Source organism: Topomyia yanbarensis, chromosome 2 (genome assembly GCF_030247195.1).
Source record: "Topomyia yanbarensis strain Yona2022 chromosome 2, ASM3024719v1, whole genome shotgun sequence".
In the NCBI taxonomy this organism is placed as follows: domain Eukaryota; kingdom Metazoa; phylum Arthropoda; class Insecta; order Diptera; family Culicidae; genus Topomyia; species Topomyia yanbarensis.
Genome location: NC_080671.1, coordinates 60,772,311 through 60,797,875, shown reverse-complemented (window position 1 = coordinate 60,797,875; position 25,565 = coordinate 60,772,311). Strand labels below are relative to the sequence as shown.

General features: G+C 37.3%; 1 protein-coding gene across 2 annotated transcripts in view; it reads left to right on the top strand.

Moving 5' to 3' along the window:
- Window positions 1-25,565, top strand: part of LOC131686190 (1-phosphatidylinositol 4,5-bisphosphate phosphodiesterase classes I and II) — a 336,330-nt gene that overhangs the window by 55,509 nt on the left and 255,256 nt on the right. For both annotated transcript variants that reach the window (XM_058970420.1, XM_058970419.1), the window contains exon 2: window positions 7,815-8,535. In XM_058970420.1, coding sequence (XP_058826403.1) covers window positions 8,368-8,535 — 168 coding nt within the window. In that variant the 5' untranslated portion in view covers window positions 7,815-8,367. The remainder of the gene's footprint in view (window positions 1-7,814; window positions 8,536-25,565) is intronic.

Below are 25,565 nucleotides of genomic sequence, written 5' to 3'. Positions count from 1 at the left end.
GGCAAAGATTGTACTGCACTGGAAGATTTTGAAGCGAAACCACAAGTGCGATTTTACGAAGAAGCTTCTACATTTTCTGACAGAGTGAGGTTCTGGAGTGTTGAAATGTGTACCACTGTTTAGGCTATTATATAACCGCTAGAAAAAAACCTATAACGTTGGTACACAATCGGGAATAGCGAATCAGAAAAGGTGACTATATGTCAGTGATTCACTCAATACAGAATGGATAAAGGCTATGATACAAAACCTTAACCGTCCGGAAGTCGCGCTTATGGCCCACTGAACGAGCAGCTACTGGTGCCCTAAGACGATTTCGCTAGATTCGCGACTTCCGGAAGATTAAGGTCCAGGTTGTCTTCGGTACGGAGCAATGCCTTGACCTAGGAACTCCTAGCATGTTATTAGGTTCTCAGTGGTTCAATTCTTGGCTGATATAGTGTAAAAAAATTGCTATCAACACATTACACATCGGCCTAACGGGTTCGTTCTGATCGTATTAGGTGCGCTGAAACTCGATTCTTAAAAATATGCGATCTGAGATCTCTCAGGGGCACATTGATATTTATTTGTTAGAGATTACCTGGAGCAGCTATGTGGCCAGTGTCGCATTCCTTGCGAATCATTTCTCTGCAACCGCCGGCCAAAACGTCTTGACCCACCAACTGTGCTCGAAAAACGCCTAATAATCGCGTGCCTACTTTCTTTGCCACATTCAATACACTCACACTTGCTCACAAAACCGTAGGATTTACTATTCCCTTCTCTCATTTCCAACTCTCCCAACTAAAAACATATACGTCGACAAAGCTTTCGCTCAGTTGACAATATAAAGCACGCCACCACTCCACCAGTCTCGCATCCATCAATCTTTATTTTTCTCTCGGTTTCTCCCTCTCGTTTCCCATAAGATTTCAAACCGTCAGCCACACACTCTTACTCACGGGACAGCTCGCTTAGGTAAATATGTTCAACTGCAACCCACACCGTCGCACACCTATCGCTCTGTCGTTTTATCGCTCAGTTTCTCCCTCTCGTTTCCAAAGCTTCGAAATTACGCTTTATAAAGCACACACATTACAACGGGACAACGTCTTGAAGTTCTATTCTGGTGGCATCTTCGTACTTTATGCTCGAATCGTGTCGTTTACAAATAATAGAGATGACTATTTTCTTTTTTTTTGCCAGCCATATTAAATGAAAATATATTTTTGTATGCTCAATTTATATATTTTTTCTATGCAGGTCTTATCTACTACATCCTTTCGTACCTCCACTCTATTGATATATACACACACCAGATTCGCGTTCTCTCGCACGAATCTCAATAAATATCGCCCGACTCGCGTCCTCTCGCACAAGTCAAAACAAGCCTGATTCGCGTCTTCTCGCACGAATCTCAACAAATACCACTCGACTCGCGTCCTCTCGCACGAGTCAAAAACCTGATTCGCGTCCTCTCGCACAAATCCAAACAAATACAACCCGATTCGCGTCCTCTCGCACGAATCTCAACAAAAACCGCCCGACTCGCGTCCTCTCGCACAAGTCAAAACAAACCTGATTCGTGTCCTCTCGCACGAATCTCAACAAATACTACCCGACTCGCGTCCTCTCGCACAAGTCAAAACAAGCCTGATTCGCGTCCTCTCGCACGAATCCCAACAAATACCACTCGACTCGCGTCCTCTCGCACGAGTCAAAAACCTGATTCGCGTCCTCTCGCACGAATCCAAACAAATACAACCCGATTCGCGTCCTCTCGCACGAATCTCAACAAATACCACTCGACTCGCGTCCTCTCGCACGAGTCAAAAACCTGATTCGCGTCCTCTCGCACGAATCCAAACAAATACAACCCGATTCGCGTCCTCTCGCACGAATCTCAACAAATACCGCCCGACTCGCGTCCTCTCGCACAAGTCAAAACAAACTTAATTCGTGTCCTCTCGCACGAATCTCAACAAATACTACCCGACTCGCGTCCTCTCGCACGAGTCAAAAACCTGATTCGCGTCCTCTCGCACGAATCTCAACAAATACCGCCCGACTCGCGTCCTCTCGCACAAGTCAAAACAGAACCAGATTCGTGTCCTCTCGCACGAATCTCAACAAATACTACCCGACTCGCGTCCTCTCGCACGAGTCAAAAACCTGATTCGCGTCCTCTCGCACGAATCCAAACAAATACAATCCGATTCGCGTCCTCTCGCACGAATCCAAACAAATACGAACCGATTCGCGTCCTCTCGCACGAATCTACAATTTTCAATAAAATTCACGACCTCCCGCGCGAATCAATTTAGAAACACTAAAACATTTAAAGTTTTTTTTTATCACAACTTGACACGAAAGCCAAAAAAACAACACAACAAACAGCACTATCTCCCTACCATATGCCAGTTGATCCTTTTAAGCACCACACGAAATGTGAGCGCAGTCTCCAGCAGTACCACACAAGCAATCACTGTCATCTGCAACCCTCTACGCATTCCTCTATAAATATAAATCTCGCAACATCACTCTACTGACACATCACTTTCTTAAAAAGAATCTACTGTTAGAAGTACATACCGGTCACGGGGAGCCACTGCGCCATTGTCGCATTCCTTGCGAATCATTTCTCTGCAACCGCCGGCCAAAACGTCTTGACCCACCAACTGTGCTCGAAAAACTGCCTAATAATCGCGTGCCTACTTTCTTTGCCACATTCAATACACTCACACTTGCTCACAAAACCGTAGGATTTACTATTCCCTTCTCTCATTTCCAACTCTCACAACTAAAAACATATACGTCGACAAAGCTTTCGCTCAGTTGACAATATAAAGCACGCCACCACTCCACCAGTCTCGCATCCATCAATCTTTATTTTTCTCTCGGTTTCTCCCTCTCGTTTCCCATAAGATTTCAAACCGTCAGCCACACACTCTTACTCACGGGACAGCTCGCTTAGGTAAATATGTTCAACTGCAACCCACACCGTCGCACACCTATCGCTCTGTCGTTTTATCGCTCAGTTTCTCCCTCTCGTTTCCAAAGCTTCGAAATTACGCTTTATAAAGCACACACATTACAACGGGACAACGTCTTGAAGTTCTATTCTGGTGGCATCTTCGTACTTTATGCTCGAATCGTGTCGTTTACAAATAATAGAGATGACTATTTTCTTTTTTTTTGCCAGCCATATTAAATGAAAATATATTTTTGTATGCTCAATTTATATATTTTTTCTATGCAGGTCTTATCTACTACAGCCAGTTAATATTTTCCCAACAAATACTGCTACAAAATGTGTTCCGTCTTTTAGCTAGGGTTTTCATATCGAGCAGCGATCGATGCACGATGGTAGTTCTGCTGTGTTACACCACGGCACAGTTGAAAGAGCAAAACGGAGGAATCTTGCCCGCACTGCTTCTATTCGGTTGATCCAAATGCTCATATAAGGACACCAAATGGGTGTTGAAGCTTCCAGAACGGATCGGACAAGTAAAAAATAGAGTGCCCGCAAATAATATGGATCAGTGATCTCTTTGGCGATTCTATTTGCCTGTGATATAACACGAAAGTAACGATTTCTGAGTGTCACTTATAAGTCCAGAAGTACTCCGAAGTCTCTGATAACTGTCATTAACTCTAGCGATTTCTCGGAGATGGTGTAGTTCCAGAGTATTGGATTTTTTCTGCGTGTAAAAGATATTACGGAACACTTGGACATGCTGAGAGCACGCAAGTTGTGATTACACCAATTACAAGAAGCATCTCAGTGTCGCTGTAGTAGTATGTAATCTTCTATGGTCTGCACAATGAGAAACAGTTTGAGCGTATATTAGTTTATACCCCGGAGGTACAACATAACAAATGTAATTGAAGAACAACGAAAAAAGCAAACGGTCCTAGATTGCTCCCTTGAGGCACTTCTGACAAGCTGTATGACTCGTTATTACCTAATTTTACAGATTGAGAACGATTTACGAGATATGATTGAAGCCACCCTGTCCAGTTGCTTCATCTTTATTAGTAGAAGAGAATGATCTACACGATCGAATGTAGCCTTGAGATCCGTGTATATAGTATCGGATTTCAATATTTTTAAAACTGAGTGAAGTGAATTGGGCTAGATTAGTAACTGTCAATCTGCCTGAAATAAAGCTATGTTGATCCTTCGACATATATATATATATATATATATATATATATATATATATATATATATATATATATATATATATATATATATATATATATATATATATATATATATATATATATATATATATATATATATATATATATATATATATATATATATATATATATATATATATATATATATATATATATATATATATATATATATATATATATATATATATATATATATATATATATATACTTTAGTCTCACGAAACAGCACGTTTCTTACTAATATCTCAAATAACTTTGAACCAGCACAGAGTGAGGTTATGCCACGATAACTCGCAACATTTTGCTTACCACATTTTTTAGAAACGTAAAACATTACTAATTTTTTTTTTCAACATGCGGGAAACCCTGATTGCGACGATGATTGAATAAAAATTACTCTTAAAGACGTACACAATGCGCTTGTGCATCTTTTCAGTATAATGGAAGGAATACCATCTAATCTTGCCGATGTTACTGTAGTGTACATTACATATGTCAAAATCAATGTACATAACATATGTCAAAATCTGTGTTAAGGAAAACGCTAAAGTTTGTCTCGAAACAAGAAGTGACCTTTTTTAGTTTTTGAACCAGGTCAAAAATTAAGCCCGAGGCTAAAAATGAGAAATCTGTGTCTGTGCACTACAACAGAAAACTGTGGAAATCTGTGCAGTTTTAAAAAAAATGTTGGGTTGAATGGAAGTTGCGATGTCAAGTCCTGAGTCTTTGTGATTTGAGGATGTGCATTACACCAACACAAATCTTAGTATCGCGACCGCGAATATCTACCCATAGTTGTTCGAGATCGTTACTATCAGCTTTATGTTTTGACCAGAGCAGGTTGGACACTGCGCACACCGCCCCCACGTTTTTCCCTGTCGTCTGGATTGCGATTGTTACGGTAAATCGTGTATCTTGAGCCGAATGAATAAAGTGAATTGATTTGACCTTCAATCACGTTTCGGTCAGAACAATAACATCATATTCGACCTCTGAAACAGCGACGAGCGACGAATTTTTGTGCACAGTCCTCTCACGTTCTGATAGTAGATACTAAGATGCTTCTGCCAGTAATGTCCTGATGGTTAAGCAGTAGAAATACTAGTGGATTTTCAGTGGGGGCAGCATCTGTATGCCCTACTTCGGAAGAAGATACATTCATTGCATTTATCGGTAACCAAATGCGGGAACTACAAATTGCTCTAATTGTTTTAGACTGCCGTTATCTGAACGGAACAGATCGTAGTCACTGCTTTCGTAGTTCGTTGTCAGCATACAGGCGTCGGTGATAGAATCAAGCTGATTGTATACGGTGGTAAACAGCAATTGCGGATCGGATTCAGGGTGCGCAGAATCCATAGTAGTTTTGGGAGGACATCCACCTTATCTTTACCTTACCGGAGAATGTCACTACCACGAGTCGGAGATGCCAAAAATATTAATTTAATTCACTAGAGGCCATACCATTGGTGTCTTCGACAAAGTTTTAGAAATGCTCATTATAAAGAATTTGGTTGAACAACTTGAACTTGTAGGACTTAAGGCTATCGATTTATAAAGCGTTTTCTATGGCAACCCCCTTAAAATTAGTTTTTTTTAATAGAAGTTTTTTCTCTGTGACTCTTCGTGCAAACGATGTTCCAAACAAATGTCGAGGAACTCAAACCACATAATATTGTTGAAGACTGTAAAAATATTCATTCGTTTTCGAGTTATTGAAGAATTCCAATTTTTTTACACCAATTTCAACTGCGTATAAGAGAGAAAGGTGCAAACCAAAATTGACGAGCAGGCACTATTTTCAATATTCAGACTACGCATAATAAAGGTAAGAAGATTTGATGCGTGGCACTCTAGAATCTTATGCTATTCATAAGCTAAGCTCACTTTTTCATGTTTTTTGACTTTTTCCATATAAAAATCAACGAAAAAATTTTCCTCGAATTTTTTTGTAATTATTGATTTAACAATCTTTTGTAAGCATTAAATTCATTATGACATGTGTATTGGAGTATATATCAATTTTAAATCTCCTATGATATTAAAAACTCCATATCTTTGCTCCCACGTTTATGAAATAGGAAATAATCACGTATAATAAAAATCCTTCTTGCAATTGAATTTAAAATTACTAAAATTTACGAAAAAAATGAAAAAACTTTTTTTGCTGATTTTTGTATGGATAATGTCAAAAAACATGATAACGTAAGCTTACCCTATTCGTAGGGTTCTGGAGTGCCACGATCAAAACTTTTTGTTTTTATTGTGCTTAGTCTAGACATTGAAAAAAGTGCCTGCTCGTGAATTTTGGTTTGCATTTTTCTTTTTTTTACGTTGTTGAAATTGGCGTCTAAATGTTAAAATCTTTAATAACTTTGAAACGAATGAGTATTTTTACATACAGACTTCAACAATATTATGTCTTCACATTTGTTTGGAACATAGTTTGCACGAAAAGTCGCAATGGAAAAAGTTATAATTACACCCAAGTTGGAATGAGTAGCATTGGTTACATAGCACCGGTGTAGTGCACTGTCAAAAACGAAAATGTCATTAGTTTCGCTTGAATCACTATGAGTGATTAATGTCGTTTTTACTTGAATCCGAAAACGAGTAAGGTTGCGACTCCAAAGCGCTGTCAGTTCATATATTTTGACAGAGGTTGGGACTAGAACCCGACTCAGTTTCGCCTCAAGCAAAAACGACATAATGCTCTAGGTTTATCACATTTTGGGACCTATTCTCACAGCTAAGTCACCTAAAGAACTAGAAGGAAATTTTGTTCTAGTCACCAAGTGACGTGACCGTGAGAATAGGCCCCTTGTTCTTCTTATTCTGTTGTTCGTGGGTGTTGCCAAGAACTTAAGGTTCAAGTTACCTTTTTTAAGCATGTGTTAGAATTGAACGCTTGGTAGTGTGCGTAGGAAAATTTGTGTTCAGCTTTGCCACCGGATTATCCATTTAAACCTTTTTAAAACTCTAAAAGAAGAATATCAGTCGATTTATTAGATCATCACGATTCAATTCATGCAAAATACCTGCTGGAAAAACCATCGGCTTAGCTAAATGGTGCTTTTGAAAAAGTGGCTGTGGTTTTTTCATTGCGCAGTTGTGTTGCGTACCCCAGCTCGGTGTGGTAGTGTGATAAAAAATCACAGCCACTTTTTCAAAAGCACCATCCAGCTAAGCCGATGGTTTTTCCAGCAGGTATTTTGCATGAATTGAATCGTGATGATCTAATAAATCGACTGATATTCTTCTTTTAGAGTTTGGAAAAGGTTTAAATGGATAATCTGGTGGCAAAGCTGAACACAATTTTTCTTACGCATACTACCAAGCCTTGAGGTAACTTGAGCCTTAACACACATCGGAAAATGGCGTCATATTTGTTAAAGTTGAACTGCTACGTAATTGGTTTTTATCATAAATTCCCAAAATTTGTACTTCCTTTTTCGCATTATTACCAATCCACGAAGAAACACAAGTAGGCCGATATAGAATCGTACGTCAGCTTCTGAACACTATCAAGTTCAGCGCCCGATTCTGATTTTCTTCTCATAAGCTACTGTTATAGTTCATCACTGCATATAACTAAATTGTTTTTTCCTGTATTCATTTCGTTTTAGCTTACTCCCGTGAAAGGAAGCGAACATTTTATTACCGAAAGGCACGAACGTTTATAAACATCGTACTGGTCATCTTAGAGGAAGGAAATTTACGTGTGTGTTTCAATTAAAACTGACACTCAAAGTATTTTATTGTGCTACATCGTCTAGTCCGGCTATTTACGATGGCGTTCTTGGAGGCGTAGAAACTGGCCACAAAGAATGACCTTCACTCGCTCAGCTTCAGAACCGCCGAAGTTCGAAACGTACATAATGGAAATGCGACTGGTTGTTGAATGGAAACAATTATTGAAAATCGAGATTACGGGTTCAAAGCACATCACGGTGGCCGGTTTGGAATTTGCTGTGGTTGATTCCCGATCGAGATCAGGTGCTCATTGTTTGTAATTAGTGGGTCAATTGCGGTGGGAGAAATATTGGTAGATTGCAGCTTGGGCGCATTGAAAATCGGCCACTCTAGCGGGAGTAATGGAAAGGAGATGTGGTGTGTAATTGAGTGAGTGTGTTGTTGATATACATAAATATAAAAGTATCGAGTAATCGAAGAGTAGACATGGCTTCCTCATCGGTGACGCTGAGCGCGGAAGGAAGCGGCAAACAGCAGCAATCACCGCGAAGTACTAGTACTATGGCAGCGGTAAATCCAACGGCCGTGAAACTGGGAACAATGGAGGTTCCGAAAGCGCTACAGGAAGGCGAAAAATTTCTCAAATGGGATGAGGTATGTAGCACTGTTTTAATAGTCGTATTATTATGCCTTATTGTGACTTTTCTTGATAGTATTTCATGTATTTACATACCAAATTAAATCCATACACAGTCATTGTTTATATTGCTTTCCCGATAGCACAAACCAAAGTGACACTTAACGTAATCGCCTAAAACAACATATTACCGGCAGACTAGTGGAAAAGAGGCAGTAAAGTACCACAATGGACATCTTAAAATAGAGCTTATAAACCCACTCGCTGCTATGGAAAATCTAAAAATATTAAAACGAGAAAACTTCCGGGATGGGACTGGTGATTCAAGGGAGAAGATATGTATATACATATAGGCAAAGTATGATCACTTCAAAGCCCACAACAGATGCTCTTGAACAGAGTTCCTTTACACCAGTTGGTGTGCTTCGCTTTTATCCTTTTCCAACCCATGCATGTATGTGCCCGAGCAGCAGTACTAGGACAGCAGATGTTCCGTTCAATATTATGTATCACTACTTTCTTCCTTCGCCTTTGTTGATATAACAAAACTCTTATCTAGGAAAAACGAGTGCCCATGGGTAGACTCATCTACTTGAGACTGCAGAGTATCGTCTCCTCCGGCGAACTTCATAGTGACAAACAAACGGACTTAACTAGTCCAAAGGAATAAGCAGTTTAGATGTGCAGTGCATCGGCAAAATTTGAATATGCCGGTATAATTTCATTCTATGCTTCCGGTTTCTTCTATAATCCACGAAGCCGTTTTGTCCTTGAGAAAGGATTTCACTGGGCGGTGGAAAACAATGGTTCTCTGAAAGTGGGGCTTGGATCGATATGAAATGTCGTTGATTTTCATCAACCCGCATTTGAGAGCAGGCCCAATTCCAAATTGTGACTATCTTTTTCAGCATTTATGGATGGATTTTTTTTGCATCTCAATTCCACTTTGGGTGAGGAAAAATTGCTGCGTTTAGCTTTACAGCTCAGTTCAACTAGGTCCTGTAGTTCCTTGAAGCAAGAAAAAAGATGTTTATGCATACAACCTCTTCGCCGGATGTAGTGCCGGCAATCTCGGGGTAGGATTTACAGAATGGGGTTGTTTGCCTTAGGATTATTGCTATGTAGGTCATGGGAGAACGAGCAAAGGCAGTGGGTGAATTCGATGTATATTTATTGCAACCCGTTACGGGCGAACCATCTGATTGCTGAGGATTATTATTATCTATACTATTATTATATATAGGATGGCTCTTTTTAGGTTGCGAAGAGCCGCGTTCCACTGAACAGTCAGATCAGTTTAATAAGCTGGGAAAATTTGCAAGCTCGCCAACGTATTGCTAGCAAATGTTGAACATTTATGTGTGAATTAATTTGTTATACCTTAATTGTTAGTATTGATCCTCTAGAATAGTCTTTCGCAATCTCGGTGGCCACGTTGAACACACAGCCATTCCTCGCGCGTATTTGCTGTAACACACGCTGTTTTCAATCTATCTATAGGCAACTTTCATAGCGTTTTTATAGAAACCCTGTTTTTCAAATTGGCGAACACGATGACTAATTAATGAATAAACTTGATATTTTTATGAGAATGTACAATATGTGTAGCCTGTCGATGAACCACAGAAAACTGAATAAATTTTTTCTTCATCATATTATTTTGTAAAAAAGTGGGCGAATTTTACAGTAAAATTTTTCAGTTTTCTTTAAGCCATTTTTCGAAACTCGAACTTTTTTATTTTTTTGGTACATCGAGTAACTACAAGTCTGTGCTTTAAATAGTTTATTGAATTTTCTATGTCAGACAGCTTTATCAAGAGTTAAACCGTTGGACGTCTACTCTTGGATATGTGGCTCTGCGTGACTGAAAATATTTTTTTCACACACAATGAGTGTATAAATAAATCATTACACTAAAAATCCATTGCTGCCTTGCCTTCAAAATCGTAGAATAAAATAATTTTCGGTTTGGGCACTTTACACCAGACGCCCCCCTTAAGTGCCATTTGTAACAGATTCCACCGTACAATGACATAATTGGTTTGGTGTAATTTGCTTTTGTTCGTAGTCTTAGGCTGTGTATACAAACATCCACTTATATTATATTCCATATTCTTTGCATTCTGATGTAATTATATTCGATGTCGTGCTGCCAGGGGCGGATCCAAAAAAAGTTTCGGGAGGGGTTTGAAATTAAAAACAAACATTGTACAATACTTAATATGTAAAATCCTCATTTAATGAAAACCTGTATTGGTGGTTTGAAAGAGTTTTGAGTTTGAAATTAATATAAAATTCAAACTGAATTTCTCAATAAGTTGAAAATTTTCGGGATGGGTCCGGACCTCCAGGCCCTCTCTTTAGATCCGCCACTGCGTGCTGCATATTGTTTTTGACAATGAAGGTTTAATCTTCTAAACGTTTTCGAAACACGGTTTTTCATGTGGTGTAATTGTATGTAGTCCACCCCCTTGAGGTTAAACTCAATTTTCACTTTTACTAATTGTTCAGCTTGCTGAACATTAGGTCTAACGCGAGTTTTCTTGAATTCAATCAAAATGTGTGTTCTCTCGTATTACGAGAGCTTTTATTTTCTGTGGGTGATTCATTTCAGTACGCAGCCGAAGGTAACAATACAATACTGTTTGTGCAGTGGATAAAGAACAAAGTGATAGAAAAACTTGATTGCTGACACCACTGATGTCTATAGCTGAGCGACTTTTTTGCTTCTTCTCTGGGTGAGATGTGAATTGTAACAGAATCATTTTCCATTTTTATAGCCTAAAATTCACAGAACAAATAAAGGGTAAACATAGAAATGAGACTAAAGCGTGGACGATCCTTGTTATTTTAAAAGCTGATATGATATTCATAACATTCCTGTGGAGCTGAAGCTGGAGAGTGCCCCGTGAACTGGAAGTGTTTAGTGTTTACTATTACATATATGTTTCGTGACTTTCTTCATTTTTATTTGCTTATACAGCATGACAGCTCTGACCACCGTGGTTATTTTACACTTTATGGGTACAAGTAATGTGAAAAATCGGTCGATTTTTCATCGTCATAAACGAGAGCTTGAGTATAAGGTAATTTTTCTTCTGTTTTAAATGTGCGGATGGCACATTTTCGATCAGAAAAGAAGAATCAGTAAAATTATGCCATTACAGCGTATAGCCATTTTAAGCTGTCCCGTAGTATATATTAGGGCGACAAAATCGGGGCATATTTTGTTTCTTCTTTTTAATCAACTGACACTGTTGAAATCTATGTATAGCCACAGAACATTAAAAGTATTTGATTTTTACATAATAACTCATATAACCAACTTTACCGTGTAACCAAGCTTTATATGTATTTATATAACGATGCTTTTCAGAAATTTAATTTTAGGGGTAATTTTCTAGACGGTTTCTAAGCCGAAGGATCTCAGTCGGAATTTTATGCTTGAAGTTTTCAGTCAAATTTAACATTCAAATAGTATTTCCGGTTTTTTTTCTGAAACAGGTTTTTCTCTTCAGACAGTGCGCTGAGAATAAAAGAGCGAAATACACTGACGAAAAATAGAGCAGCACAAAAACACTGCGATGTGCAGAACATCCGTACTTAGAAAATGAAAAAAAAGAAAGATCTGCACACCAAGAGATGTACAATTTTGCACAAAGAATCACCTTAAAGAGCCACTTTTTGTGGCAAATTGGGAGGAAGGCGAATCAAAATACGACTTAGATAAAGTTTGATCGGAAGAACATTTTTAAAATGTTTTTTGGTCGTCTTCGCTGCTTCCGTGGTCGTGGGACCAAGATGCACTCTAAAGAGCTTCTTTATTTCAACTCATTTATGTGTGGAGCCATGGAGTAGAATGCACACATGGGAGCAACACACATCGGAGTGAAGAGGTATATTATAAGAGCTTTATTTGCTCTGAGGTGCACTCAATTCTTGACTGAGGGTCGATGTGATGGGTTTATGTGTTTCACTTTATTGGATAATTCGTTAGCACGAAAAAATACATTTTATGAATATATCATTTCGCCTGAAACATTCGATACATACAGGTTCATCTTAAGACCACTCGGGGCCTCTACATGGAAAAAATTCTGTCATGAATTCATGAAAAAAGATCACGATTTCGTGAACTGAACTATTTATGAAAACTGTGAGCAAATTTCTGCAATTATGAATAATAGAACTCGTATTCATGAAACGGTTTGTATTCCCAAAAAAAAATATGTTTGCCCCGAATATTCTCATGGCGTTACATTCGAATGTTTGGTTGGGTTACTGTTGTTGCTCCCTGGACAGTTTTAGTTTTTGTTATGATTTTTGTTCATAATTTGGGAACACACAGCTGACAATCAAACGCTGTTGATGATTTTAAGAGCTTATTCGCGATTTTATATTTTATTCATGAGTAACTATCGGATTTTTCTGTCGGACTAGCGGGATTTTTGTTCTTGATTTCAAGATATCAGTCACGATTTTCCTAATTTCTATCCAAGTTATTGTAATATTTTGGTCATGAGCTGAGTAAAACATGATTTCAGGATCTTAGTCACGATACTTGATATTTTAATCACGAGCAATTTAATTTTTGTTCATAATGTCATGATTTTCATGATTTCTATTCACGACATTTTACTCACGAGTAAAGATTTAGGTTTATTTATATTCATGTTTCTAGGATCGTAGCCATTATATTTCTGTCACAAGTTGTGTGATTTATGTTCATGATTTCATGATCTTTGTCACGGTTTTATGAATAACTAGCTAGTACCCATCGCGCGTTGCTGCGATTTTCAACGAAATAGGAGGAAAACACAATTTGTTCCAAAGCGCCATCTGGCGGGCAGATAATCCCCAACTAATAGTACACAAACACGCCCCATAACAAATACCTACTGTGCATAAATTTTTACGGATATCGTTTAAGCCGTTTGGGAGTCTATAAATCATATACATACAAACTTTGACTTTTATATATATACTAGCTAATACCCATCGCGCGTTACTGCGATTTTCAACGAAATAGAAAGAAAACACAATTTGTTCCGTAGCGCCATCTGGCGGGCAGATAATCCCCAACCAATAGCACACAAACACGCTCCATAACAAATACCTACTGTGCATAAATTTTTACGGAAATCGGTTAAGCCGTTTGGGAGTCTATCAATCATATACATACAAACTTTGACTTTTATATATATATAGATAGATAGATATAGATAGATAGATAGACTAGCTAATACCCGCTAATATATATATATATATATATATATATATATATATATATATATATATATATATATATATATATATATATATATATATATATATATATATATATATATATATATATATATATATATATATATATATATATATATATATATATATATATATATATATATTTATATATATATATATATTTATATATATATATATATATATATATATATATATATATATATATATATATATATATATATATATATATATATATATATATATATATATATATATATATATATATATATATATATATAGATAGATAGATAGATAGATGTTCATAAAGTTGTGAATTCGTTAACGTACAGAAAATCGATTTGGTAATGACATGACAGAAACCGTAACTGAAGTTCACAAAACAAAAAACAATATTTCCTCTAAGAAAAGTTTTATGCGGAAGAAATTGAACATAACTATAAAATACAAGATTTTTGTTCATGGTCTTGTTTTCGTAGCGTAAAAAAGTGATTGTTCCAGAATTCATGGCACTTTCTTCACGAATTTTACCATGGTGGCTCTGGTGTGCTAAGGGGCCTCAACTAAAAACAGTTTTGGAGTAGGATGATCAAAAATGATCCCCAGCACCACGGAGCCATTTGTACTCCGTGGCCATCTTGAGATTATTCTTAAATTTGAGCTAAATCAGTCAACCGCGTTGAAATAAGGGGCAGTTCATATACCACGTGGACATAAATACCTTGATTTTCAAATTCGATTATAGAGGTTTTAACCTTAAGGTCATTCGCCTATTCGGGTTTGGAAAATGTCTTAAAACAAATCTCTAACCCTGTTTGCGGGGCTGGGAATCAAACTTAAGTGAGCTGTGCACATGGCAATTGATTTTATGTGCGCTCCCACAAATATCTTGGTTTTAACTCCCTCCTCCCCCTTCGTTGATAAGTGTGGACAATCTCTGTTTCTCTATCCTCCTACTCACGATGTCCACGCGGACCTTTCCAATTTTTTTGTTCGGTTATTATTTAAAAGTGTTTTTTATTCCAAGAAATTATGGATTTTTCCAATGTTGATGTTGAGTGTTATTCTGAAAACATACTACTGGCGCAGAAACTGTCCGTATAGCAAGCATTAAATAATAAAATAACGCGTCGAGAAATGATTGTCTTATTCACAAAATCGAATTATTAAAAATTTTACAGCCTTTGTGCTGCCACCCCCAATATTTATTAGTTTTTGGATTAAATACTTATAAGTTTAAAAAGATTTTCAATGAAAAGTTGTGCGAACTGCAAAATCAATCCCAAAAATTTGTCAGTTCACAATCATGTTGCACGAAATATACTTAAATTAACTGAATAGGGTTAACTATATTGTTATGAGCGAGTGAAGGCTAGGCTCATTCGCCTCTGTCCCGTCCCAGGAACGTAGGACCAAAGGAGTGACATTAACCCTTTTAGCCAAGTTAGCCAGTTTAGCCCAATAATTTTTCAAACCCCCATCAATTTGGAACGGGCGGTACGGTCCATGTTTCTTCCTTATTCAAGGTTCAAAATAGTTCGTTGAATGTAGTAAAACTGCCAAAATATTCCATTTTGTTCGTTTTCATTTCAATTTAGTCAGTCTAAGTATTACCAATCACTATAGGATAATTCTTTTTGTTCGAGAATGCTATTTGTGGTACTTAGGGGAGTGTGGTAGTAGGACAGTGAAGAGTATTTGGGTGAGGATCAAACTAAATTTGGAGTAATGAAAAAACCATAATTAGTAAAGTCATGGGTGCGTTTTGACTTCACCTCATCAGAAACCGACACTAACTTATTGTCGGAATAGATTAGCGCCGGCTTGACGCTAAATCCCTAAAACTAAAACAGACTTTGTGTTTCGATCGAACTACTAGTTAAACGTGTTGTCCCGTCCGAGCAGAAGCACTATTTATGCCGATAAGACACAGTGAAACCGAAACTTGTCTTAGCTGAGCAGGCCTATGCGAAAGCACTATGCTATATTTCCCCCTAAGGAGAAAAAATTGGGTACATTCCAAAATTTCTCACTAGGGTGGAAGTTTTTGGTGAAGTCAGTCTTTGTACATGAAGGGCATTAATCCTAACTTAATAAAGTTATGGGTACGTTTCGACTTCGTCTCATCAGAAACCGACACTAACTTATTGTCGAAATAGATTGGCGCCGGCTTTATCATATAGTTAATTTGAATCACGCCTCATCAAAAATCGGAAATTAGTAGATGAAAAAATTGCACTTTTTACGTTTCACTTTGAAAGCAGGTTGCTTCTATCGAACTGTTAGTATGACTGAACAAACCTAAAATCATTCAAATTACTGACTGCGCAAATCCGCTTTGAAGTTCCAAAAGTACCTTTTTTCCCCGCGGCAAATCGTGCTTCGTATGTCAGCTCTTACTCAATATGATGTGCTTCGTTTTGAACCAGAACATAAACGACAGCTTGTTGATCTAAACATTGCAGGTTAGCGCAAACAAATTGAAACCAAGCAACAGGTCTACACTGAAGCGCAGCTACCAGTAACCAGTCATATAGGTAGGCAAGTCGGAGAAATGCGAGAAGGACGCACCGAAACCACAACGCGGAAAATTTCCTCCTGTTTCATCTTGGAAACGAATTCGCCACAAACGTGGGTCCGGCTGGCAGCGTGGCAAATGTGTGTTGACTGCACACTCTACGTTCCGCGTCGGCATCGATCCGACCATCAGGTGCTGACGCGGTTGAGTTATCCAAGCGAGCAAGCAGCTACCCACACCGTATCGGTAGAGATGTTGACCGACTAGTAGCTGACAAATGATGCGCAAAAAAGCGTACTAACGATGATTGAATTTCGTTAAACCGACCGACGGTAACTGTACGCTGTGTTTGTGGCAAGGGAATGATTTGACGACATGCAAGGGAAATAGATATTTCACGTGAAAATTTATACTTTCAACGAGAATATAAATCGGTTAAATGTTATAGGGCTATTAAACTACATTATAAAACTTATATATACTGAATGCGCATTCTTCTAAACCACTAACTTGTTCACTTGCATCCGAAGTCTAACAGTCACCGTTAATTTGATAAATAAATTGATCGAAACGAATCCATTTGTAAAATGTTTAAACTTAATGTAGCTTAAAAATCAAATATGTGATTCATTATGGTTTCGCTTTATCATTAAATTCTTGTAAATACAGTTTTCTATCACAAATGAACTCTGTGGCACTGACATAATTATTCAAGCAATAATGAGCTTGCCATCTATTTACATATAATACTTTCATAGATATTTTGGTGTGGTTATGTGGTCGTTCTAATACAGTTTTTTTTTGAATCTCTTAGTCGACTATAAATTGTGGGAAAACTACTTCCATGGCATCTAACAAAACATTGACAGATTCTAGAAAACTTTTGAGAATAAAGTGACAGCGAAACGAATGGAACATTTTTAATGTTATTTGGGTAGCTAAAAAATAAAAATAGTTTATAAAATGAACTTAATTTACCTGGCGCAGGTTTTGCGTTGCTCAGAGTCTACTGCGAGTTCCAACGAAGCTGAGATTTAAAAACAATCAACTGGTTTGTGGTTAGAGCTATACCATTCACAGCAGGAATTTAAACGTATGGTAGTGATCTCATCATCAACGGCAAAGATCGACGATTGTCACGTGCTTGTGACTGAAGTCTTTTCTGTTGAATTGTTCTTTTTCGTGTTGGTTGCTTCATCCTAACTGATACCTAATGTTCAGCTACATGATTGACTAATTTACAACTAATTTAGTACTGGTTATATTTACCTTTTAAAAATATGTTGGATAATTTTTTTCGAAATGCGGGAACAACATATCAACATGTTCAAGTGTATAAAACAGTTCAATATATTGCCCTATTTTACAAAAATCCCAGCTGCCTTAGTTGATCAAATAATATTTTAATGCAACTCTAATTTTTCTCTAAGTATTTTTGGTACTCTCAACATTTTATGTATTTTTTCTCATAATTAAACAATCAACGAAGAACCGAAAAACTATATTTTTTGACTTTGTATGGAATAAAAGTACATTTGCTTTGTTCAATGATTTTCTGCGCATAGATTTTGTAACACGAAATTAACTAAATTAAAAAAAAATGATCTGAAACCAACCGCCAACTAAAAATGTTTAATGTTCTGACAACATACCTACATTATCATTTAATCATCGGTTGATTAAGACAAGCACCCGCGGGGTAGAAAACTATCCTAATTCATACAAACTGTCAGAGCTACCTCGTACATCAGTCGGTGAGCGCCTTTCTCTGACATCTATTCATTCATTCGTTTGCAAGCATAAATAGGCAGGCTTCACTTTGAAAGACATTCATTTTGTGCTATGGTGTTGAAATTGCTTCCTGTTTGAATGTTTGAGCCGTGAGCGCCGGTACGCTATGGAAAAGTTTAGTACATAGTTTGTAGGGGTATCAAATGCTCTTAGTTTTGTCTGTGTAGAATCAGCATCTTTCTACTACATTAATTAACCCATTAGGCTACATTTTTCTAGTGCAGATGATCCTAGCGTAGCTAGCATTTGCCGGTACGTGCTTCTGTAAACATACATACATGATTAACAGTAATTAATATTCTATTACTCCCCACCTTTACTTGTAATTGGTAGCGTTCGTTTGATGTTGTTGATATGGCGTTTAATACACCAATTTGCTGTGCACCAATTTTGGTAGAATTGCTTTTTGGCGAGAACGGCTTCTGCAGCACTGAAACTCTAACAACTGGTAGTACCGGCAAATTACTGACCCTGCAATAGGTCTGTAAAAAAAACTAAAAAACACCAGATTGAAATGAAATGATAAAGAATATACTTTTATTAGTAAGCTTTCATATGCTGCAGTCTACCGTCTAATCTTGCCCATAGCAAAAGCAAAAAAATGCTCTGTTATAACTATCAATAAAACAAGCGACCATTTCCAACTGCTTTGTTGTTTATCCACTGCACAAACAGCATAGTATCGTTTCCCCTACTGTGCAGTGAAATGAAAAATCCATATTTTAAAAGTGTTTCTACGGCGAGTATTACTGTTGTGACTGGCTTTAAAAAAATTGGACAAAAAAACGCTCGTTAGAGAAGTTACTAAAGGTAAAAAAGGAATGACGTTCAAGCAACATTGTGGAGAACACCAAGCAACACATCGAATAAAACAACGCTCGAGCCAGGATTCCCGTATATGGATGACGATAAAATCGTGGAACGCCGATTTGCACCGCACACTAACTTAGAAAAGTGGAATCCATTAATTGAATATTTTTTTCCGTGTATTTTCAACCGTTTATGTTTTAGGAACCCAAATAACGAACATATTCCATCTTATCTGACTTTGAATGCAAATCTCATATAATCAAATAACGCTGACCACAAATTCAGTTCAGATCCGTACACGGCTTATTATTGTATTGATTATTATTTAACAGCAAAATGAATACAGGTGTGACTTAGGTCACAAACTTATTACGTCGGCATACAGCTAATAATGGAAATCAATCCGAATGTCGCTAATGAGAGATTCTAAAAACAAATCAATTGTTATTTTAGTCCTGCTTGTTTTAAATACACAAGTAGAAGAGATCGTGGTAACCGTATTTTTTCACTCCTGTCAATTTTGTTAAAAAGGGAAAATCAATAATTGATATTACTAGTTTTTATGAAAAAGCATCTTGCAATCAAGTGAAATTAATAATTGATTGTCGCCAGTGACGAATTGACGATGAAAATAACGCGGACACTATATTCTGAAGTATTTTGGAAATCAGCATCTTCGTGGCTTCAGGGCAATAGCTAGACTGAAGAGGAGTTGAACTACATAAATAGGATGATAGGAAGTTGCTATTTTGGTGGATGCCTTACATAGTTTGCATTGATACGTCACCATTCCTGCACGCAAAACCTGAAGGATGGATTGGCACACTCTTCGGCACAAGAATGAATCGGGCAGTAGTTTAAAATGTTGCTGATAATTTAGTATTTCCAGATTCCCCGCTGAGATTTTTCCTTTTTGCATGTCCAAATTTATCATTCGATGTCCTCGGTAATCGGGCTAACAGTTCGAGTAATATGTTTGTTGTTTTGCATCAAATATTCGGGTTTAGTTGACAATCAGTAGATGAGGAATACGAAATCGTAATCTATTTTTCATTATTGTTTCGCGTTGTCAGTTTATATTTCTTCATCTGAAGGTGTGTTATCACTTACATTTTTTCGTCTTTTGATATCTCCGTCATCTATGAAAACTGTTTCTGTTCCGAGCTTTTTCCGTAAGTAGATGATAGGACTATTATGAAATAAAAACGCTTGTAAGAACGTGGCCAGGTTTGTGGAGTTGAGCGTGTCTACGTCATTATAGATCGTGGCGTAGTCTGATATGACATTGGACATGCTAAAATCTGCAACTCCATCTACGATTTGTGCAGGTGTTCGTGCTATGCTATGCTTGTTCTAAATACACAAGTTTAAAGATCGTTGTAAATATTTTCAAATAATACTTAAAATATCCAAGTATTACGTACAGTGGAAGTAATATTGACCTCTATATGTGCTGAAAGGTTAGATTAAATAACTGGTGAATAATTAACGACAAAAAACAAAAAAAAAATTAATTAATTGTTTAATTTGTTCGCTCCTGACATACCTTTGTTAACTGGGCAAGGGACCATAAAACGATAGTCTTCAATAGCCCTGTCGCCCACCAAAGTACGATGGGTAATGAACTAAAACCTGACATCAGATGATAATATAAACCCCGGCCTTGGTATCTACCGGGGAAATTAAACAGATCGAATGTGTTGGGTGGCAGCTGCGGTTGTGTGATCTTTCTCTTTCTCTCTCTCTCCCTCTCTCGCTTGTCATCATAGTCCAGGGATAGCATACGGATTTGTGCATTGGGCTCGAGTCCCAAGGGTTGCAGGTTCGAAACCTGCCTCTGGGGAGATATTTTTCACACAATTACTCTCGTTCTACTCACCATTTCGATCTGTTTCCCCGTTGGATATCACCAAAAAAGACTCTGATAAAAGTCGAGCAATTTTTTTTTTATTTCGATTACGGAGGTTTTAATCTTAGGGTGATTCGCCTCTTGTTTCGGGTTAGAAAAATCTCGTTTCAGATTGTAAGGGGTAGGATAAAACGTTGGAAGTGACTTGGTTAAGAAGGTTAATGTCACTCCTTTGGTCCTTTGGGATGGGAGAGAGGGATTTACATCTTGCCCTGGCTAATGAGCCTAGGTTATAGCGTGTTTACTCGCTTCTATCAATCGAAAACCGTCCCACACACCGCTCCGCGTATAACCATCCCATGTGTATAAAGAAACCCATAGCATAGCACGTGAGACAGCTATACGTATAGCGCCTGCTTACCACTGTAAAAAATAAACAATGTGGCACATTAATATATGACAGTGGCGGATCCAGGGGGAGGGTCTTGGGGGTCCGGACCCCCCCCCCCTCGAAAATTTTTAACTACTTGAGAAATTTTAAAATAGTTTCTATTTTAAATTCGTTCTAAGTTCAAAATCATTCCAAACCAGATTCGATTACCAAAACTGATTTAATTGAATGGGGGTATTACATGTTACGTATTGTACAATGAACATTTCAAAGTCGAAATTTTGGACCCCCCTTCGATTTTTTTTTCTGGATCTCTTGATATACGATGCAATCTTGGACAGCAACCATCAAATATATGACCTTTAAAAACTGCATCAAATCATTATGTACATGTGCAAGACAAATCTTATAATTCGTTTCTTCTGTCAAACGAAAAAAAGATTGACAGAACAGATTGGAATGGACAGTCGGGAAATTAAGCAATTCATCCCGGAATTTACCGAAAACGCTCGAGCAATATGGAGCCGGTGGTAATATGTATTACTTACTGGCCTCATTTCGTTGGCACGGTATCCTACACTATGACAAAAGATATAGCGAAATTCATAAGATTTATCTTATGATGAATAGAAAAGCAGCAAAACTATGTTTTCATAAGGTTAATATGAAAAACATACGACTTGTATGATTACCTTAACATTTTATAAGTTTTTGCATATGCCAGTCGTTCGAATTTTATACGAGCATCTTATGATTCTCATAAACATAAGAGAAATGTATAATATTGTCTTATGATAATTCAACGATGCCGTATAGAGCATGAAATCATAGCAAACTGATTTGACAAAATAAATGACGTTTCATAAGATAATCTTATGATTTACATACGTGCTACTTGTGGCTAAAAATTATACGATATTCCTATGAAATTCGCTATATTTTTTGCCTGAGTGTATTTATCCTTATGAAACTTTCAGATTGGAGCGGAATCTTCCTTACGCAAACTTCGATATTTCCTGAACTTCAATGCCATACTGGTTGTTGACTACTTCGAAAGTTCGGGTCATGAGCGCTTAGATGTTTAAACTTTAGCCCAGCCAGCAATCACTATAATGTTCAACTTTGTTATTGTCTATCATGTAGTCCACTGGAGAACTCTGTTTTAATAAAATTCATATGGGACTGTTATGATTTAACCTTTTCATGCCCAGATACAACTTTTTCTAGCGCATACACTGTCCCAAAGCTATTTTTTCGGGTCAACAAACCTGAAAAACGCTTTTTTCATAAAGATGAATTCCCTCGCAGTGTTCGGAGCTGTTCAATTTTTACATTTCGATGCTCAAGACAATTCTCCTAGAATATTTACAATAGACCAATTGCGCGGAAAACAGTCGAAAACAGTCTAGATTGATAGGTTTTATCAGTTTTAAATAATGCTAGGTGACGAAGGAAAGATCGAAATTTTATTTTTCGTTGTCAACGTAAACTGTCCCTGGCAGCACTGGCCCTTCGAAATCCAATCAGACTAATTGCAATAATTTCAATTCCACAGACAATATCAGTAACTGTTAGTGCTTAAGGTATGGTAATAGTCACATTTATTAGTCTTACTTGTTATTGAGAGCAAATCTTTCCCAAATCAAAAGTTATAACTGTGGAAAAACGTTGTTTATAATGAAGGTGTTAATTGGCAGTTTACGATGAAATTACAAGTTTTATTTTTATGTTGATTTACGTGTACCATCTAAAGCAGAAAAATATTTTCTGCAACTGAGTTTAAATTAAAGTTTTTCGTTCACAATTTTTTTTCAAAACTTTTCCGTTCACGTCGCTTTTTACTTTCATGCGCGATAATATTTCTGGAAGTAACACGGAACCAGCTGCAAACTTTCCATTCACAGTTTTGCTCGTGCGAAACGAACCGAAAGCGGAAATGAGCATCCAAGTTCGTATTTATAAACCTCACCTGTTAACGTTTCCGCGCAAATGTTTTGAATATTTCCCGTGAATTTGTCGCTGGATGATTCATCAATGGTTGGCTTAGCAGTTATATTCGCTCCAGTGGCTTGTGTACTAGTGAGTGTAGCTGTAAACCGCATTTCCTTCTAACCGAGATGCTTCGATCATGCCACAGTTGCCGAACGTGATATATTCCACTTTTGTTTTACATAGCGAAATTCCTTCCACGAATCAGGTCACAATAGTTTCAAGTCGTTATGTTTTGTGGTGATTACAATATTTCTATGAATATGAATAGGATACACTCGGTGGGCTTATACTGCCTATAAAAGCATAAGAGTCCCATATGAATTTTTGACGAAAATGAGTTATCTGTTGGATTGTATTCTGTATCACCACTGAATCACAATGAACAAATAAGATTACATGGTTTGTTTTGAAAACACCGAAAAAAATACCAAAACATGGTTGTCCCATCCATAAGGCTCAATGAGAATGTAAATCTTCAATAGTGTTTTTCTCGGCTTGCTGTTTTTCAATATGGGACTCTTATGCTTTTATGGGCAGTATACTTATATGTATAGCAATATTAAAATAAAGAGACTTTTTTGGATAACGATTGTAGCTCTGTAAAATTTTATTATCTTCACAAGCTTCTTAAATGTATCTATTCTATTAAATTTTAGTTTACCGGTTTATGTGAAACTTCAACTATTGACATAACCCTTCCCGTGATACATGTGGAGATGCAGAGGATTCCTCGGTCTCTAGTAGCAACATGTATCGGACTAACATTCCTTCATTTCCCAGAAGATCTGCATTCGGACGTGGCCGGCGTCGGTATTGATCAGCATGCAGGGATCAGAATAGATTGTACAATGTGGCTCATCATGTTATTCCCAAGCATGTTGTTCCAATCAACATTTTGCAACCTAATTTGGTTCTGGTCAATAACGGAGTAGCAACTACGGGCGATCTCTTATTCTTATGCTTATGCTTATGTGAAACTTCAACTATTGACATAAAAAATGAGACAATGGATTGTAAAATGCAACCTAATTCGAAGGTATGAAGATAAATTAAATTCTGGAACAGAAGTGCTCACGGCACAGAACCAAGATTCCCGTGTACCCTTTAAGATAATGCTACTGACCCTAAAGGTTTAATCCCACAATGAAAATTAAATTCAAATGTGACTTTTAACAGCAACATTTAGTTAATCACTTGTGTGATTGACTAAAGGTCGATGCATTAATTATGGATCTCACTTCTTGAAAACAATTAAAGATATCAGTTAAGCACGTCATCCTTGTGTTTAAACTGCTAAGCGAAATTCATCAAAAGTCAAGATACAGCCATCGACAAACCTGCTAAACTGCTGAACCGAAAATAACTAATCAATTAACGGTTACAAACAGGATCCGTTCAATAACGACTGCACAGAACCAATATCGACTACACAAAAGCGAGAGCTAATCCCGCCATAAATGTAACTGACAAAAATAAGAAGCAGACAGAAACATCCTACCGAGAATATCTAGGATATAGTACCGACAAAAACATGGACCTGTACGACATGAGAGAAGGCAGACCCCCAAGCTGCAATAGATTATGCAGCAAACGTCGCCCCGCGACAAAAAAGAAGCTTCATGTGGTCAAAATTCGGATAACAGATTTTTTTTCACATGGTGTCTTTTATATTCGCGACTGAGTCAAACTAACGCAATAAAACATATCAAGTAAAGAAAAGAAAAGAAAAAGTAAAATACTATTGTATTGTTAATTTTACATAAAACATTCTGGCGAGATGTAATAAAATAAAACAAAACATGCGTTGTTTTGTTTCAATTTACCACTAGTTCCCAGACTTTTGAAATACATAATATATATTTAATTCTCGACAAATCACTTATCCTATTCATTCATCTCATCATTTTGGTTGTATCCATTAACCCAACAATCGCCAGGATTGAACTTTGCGATGAACGTGCAAACCAGGGCAAAAAACACTCATAAGATATTCATGCAAACACTTCTACTCCGGGCCGACATAAACGATAAACAGGTGTGTTTAAGCGGACTTGTGAGTAAATTGGCAAAAAAGGATGTTTTTCCACGTGCTGCGGTTTGTAATCTTCGTCGTTTTTTTTTTTCTCTCTCACACCTCTTTGGAATCATCAGAATCAGTGAGCATTGCTCAACCAGCATCCGCGGACACGTTTCATGGTTTTTGTGTGTCTGCTTTTGGCGTGGGATTGCGACCGAAAGGAAAGGATGATGGTCCGGTCGGTGGCAGCTTAGAGCGCCAGCTGAATGGTTTCATTTTAAAATCTCTTGTGTGCTGCTCGCGGATTAAGCTGCTTTGTTCGTAAGCGGTTATAGTGGCCGGTAGTATTTTTTTCGGGGGAAACTTTAGTTGTTCGTTCATTCATTTTATGATCCTACTAATGGGATTGAGCTTTGG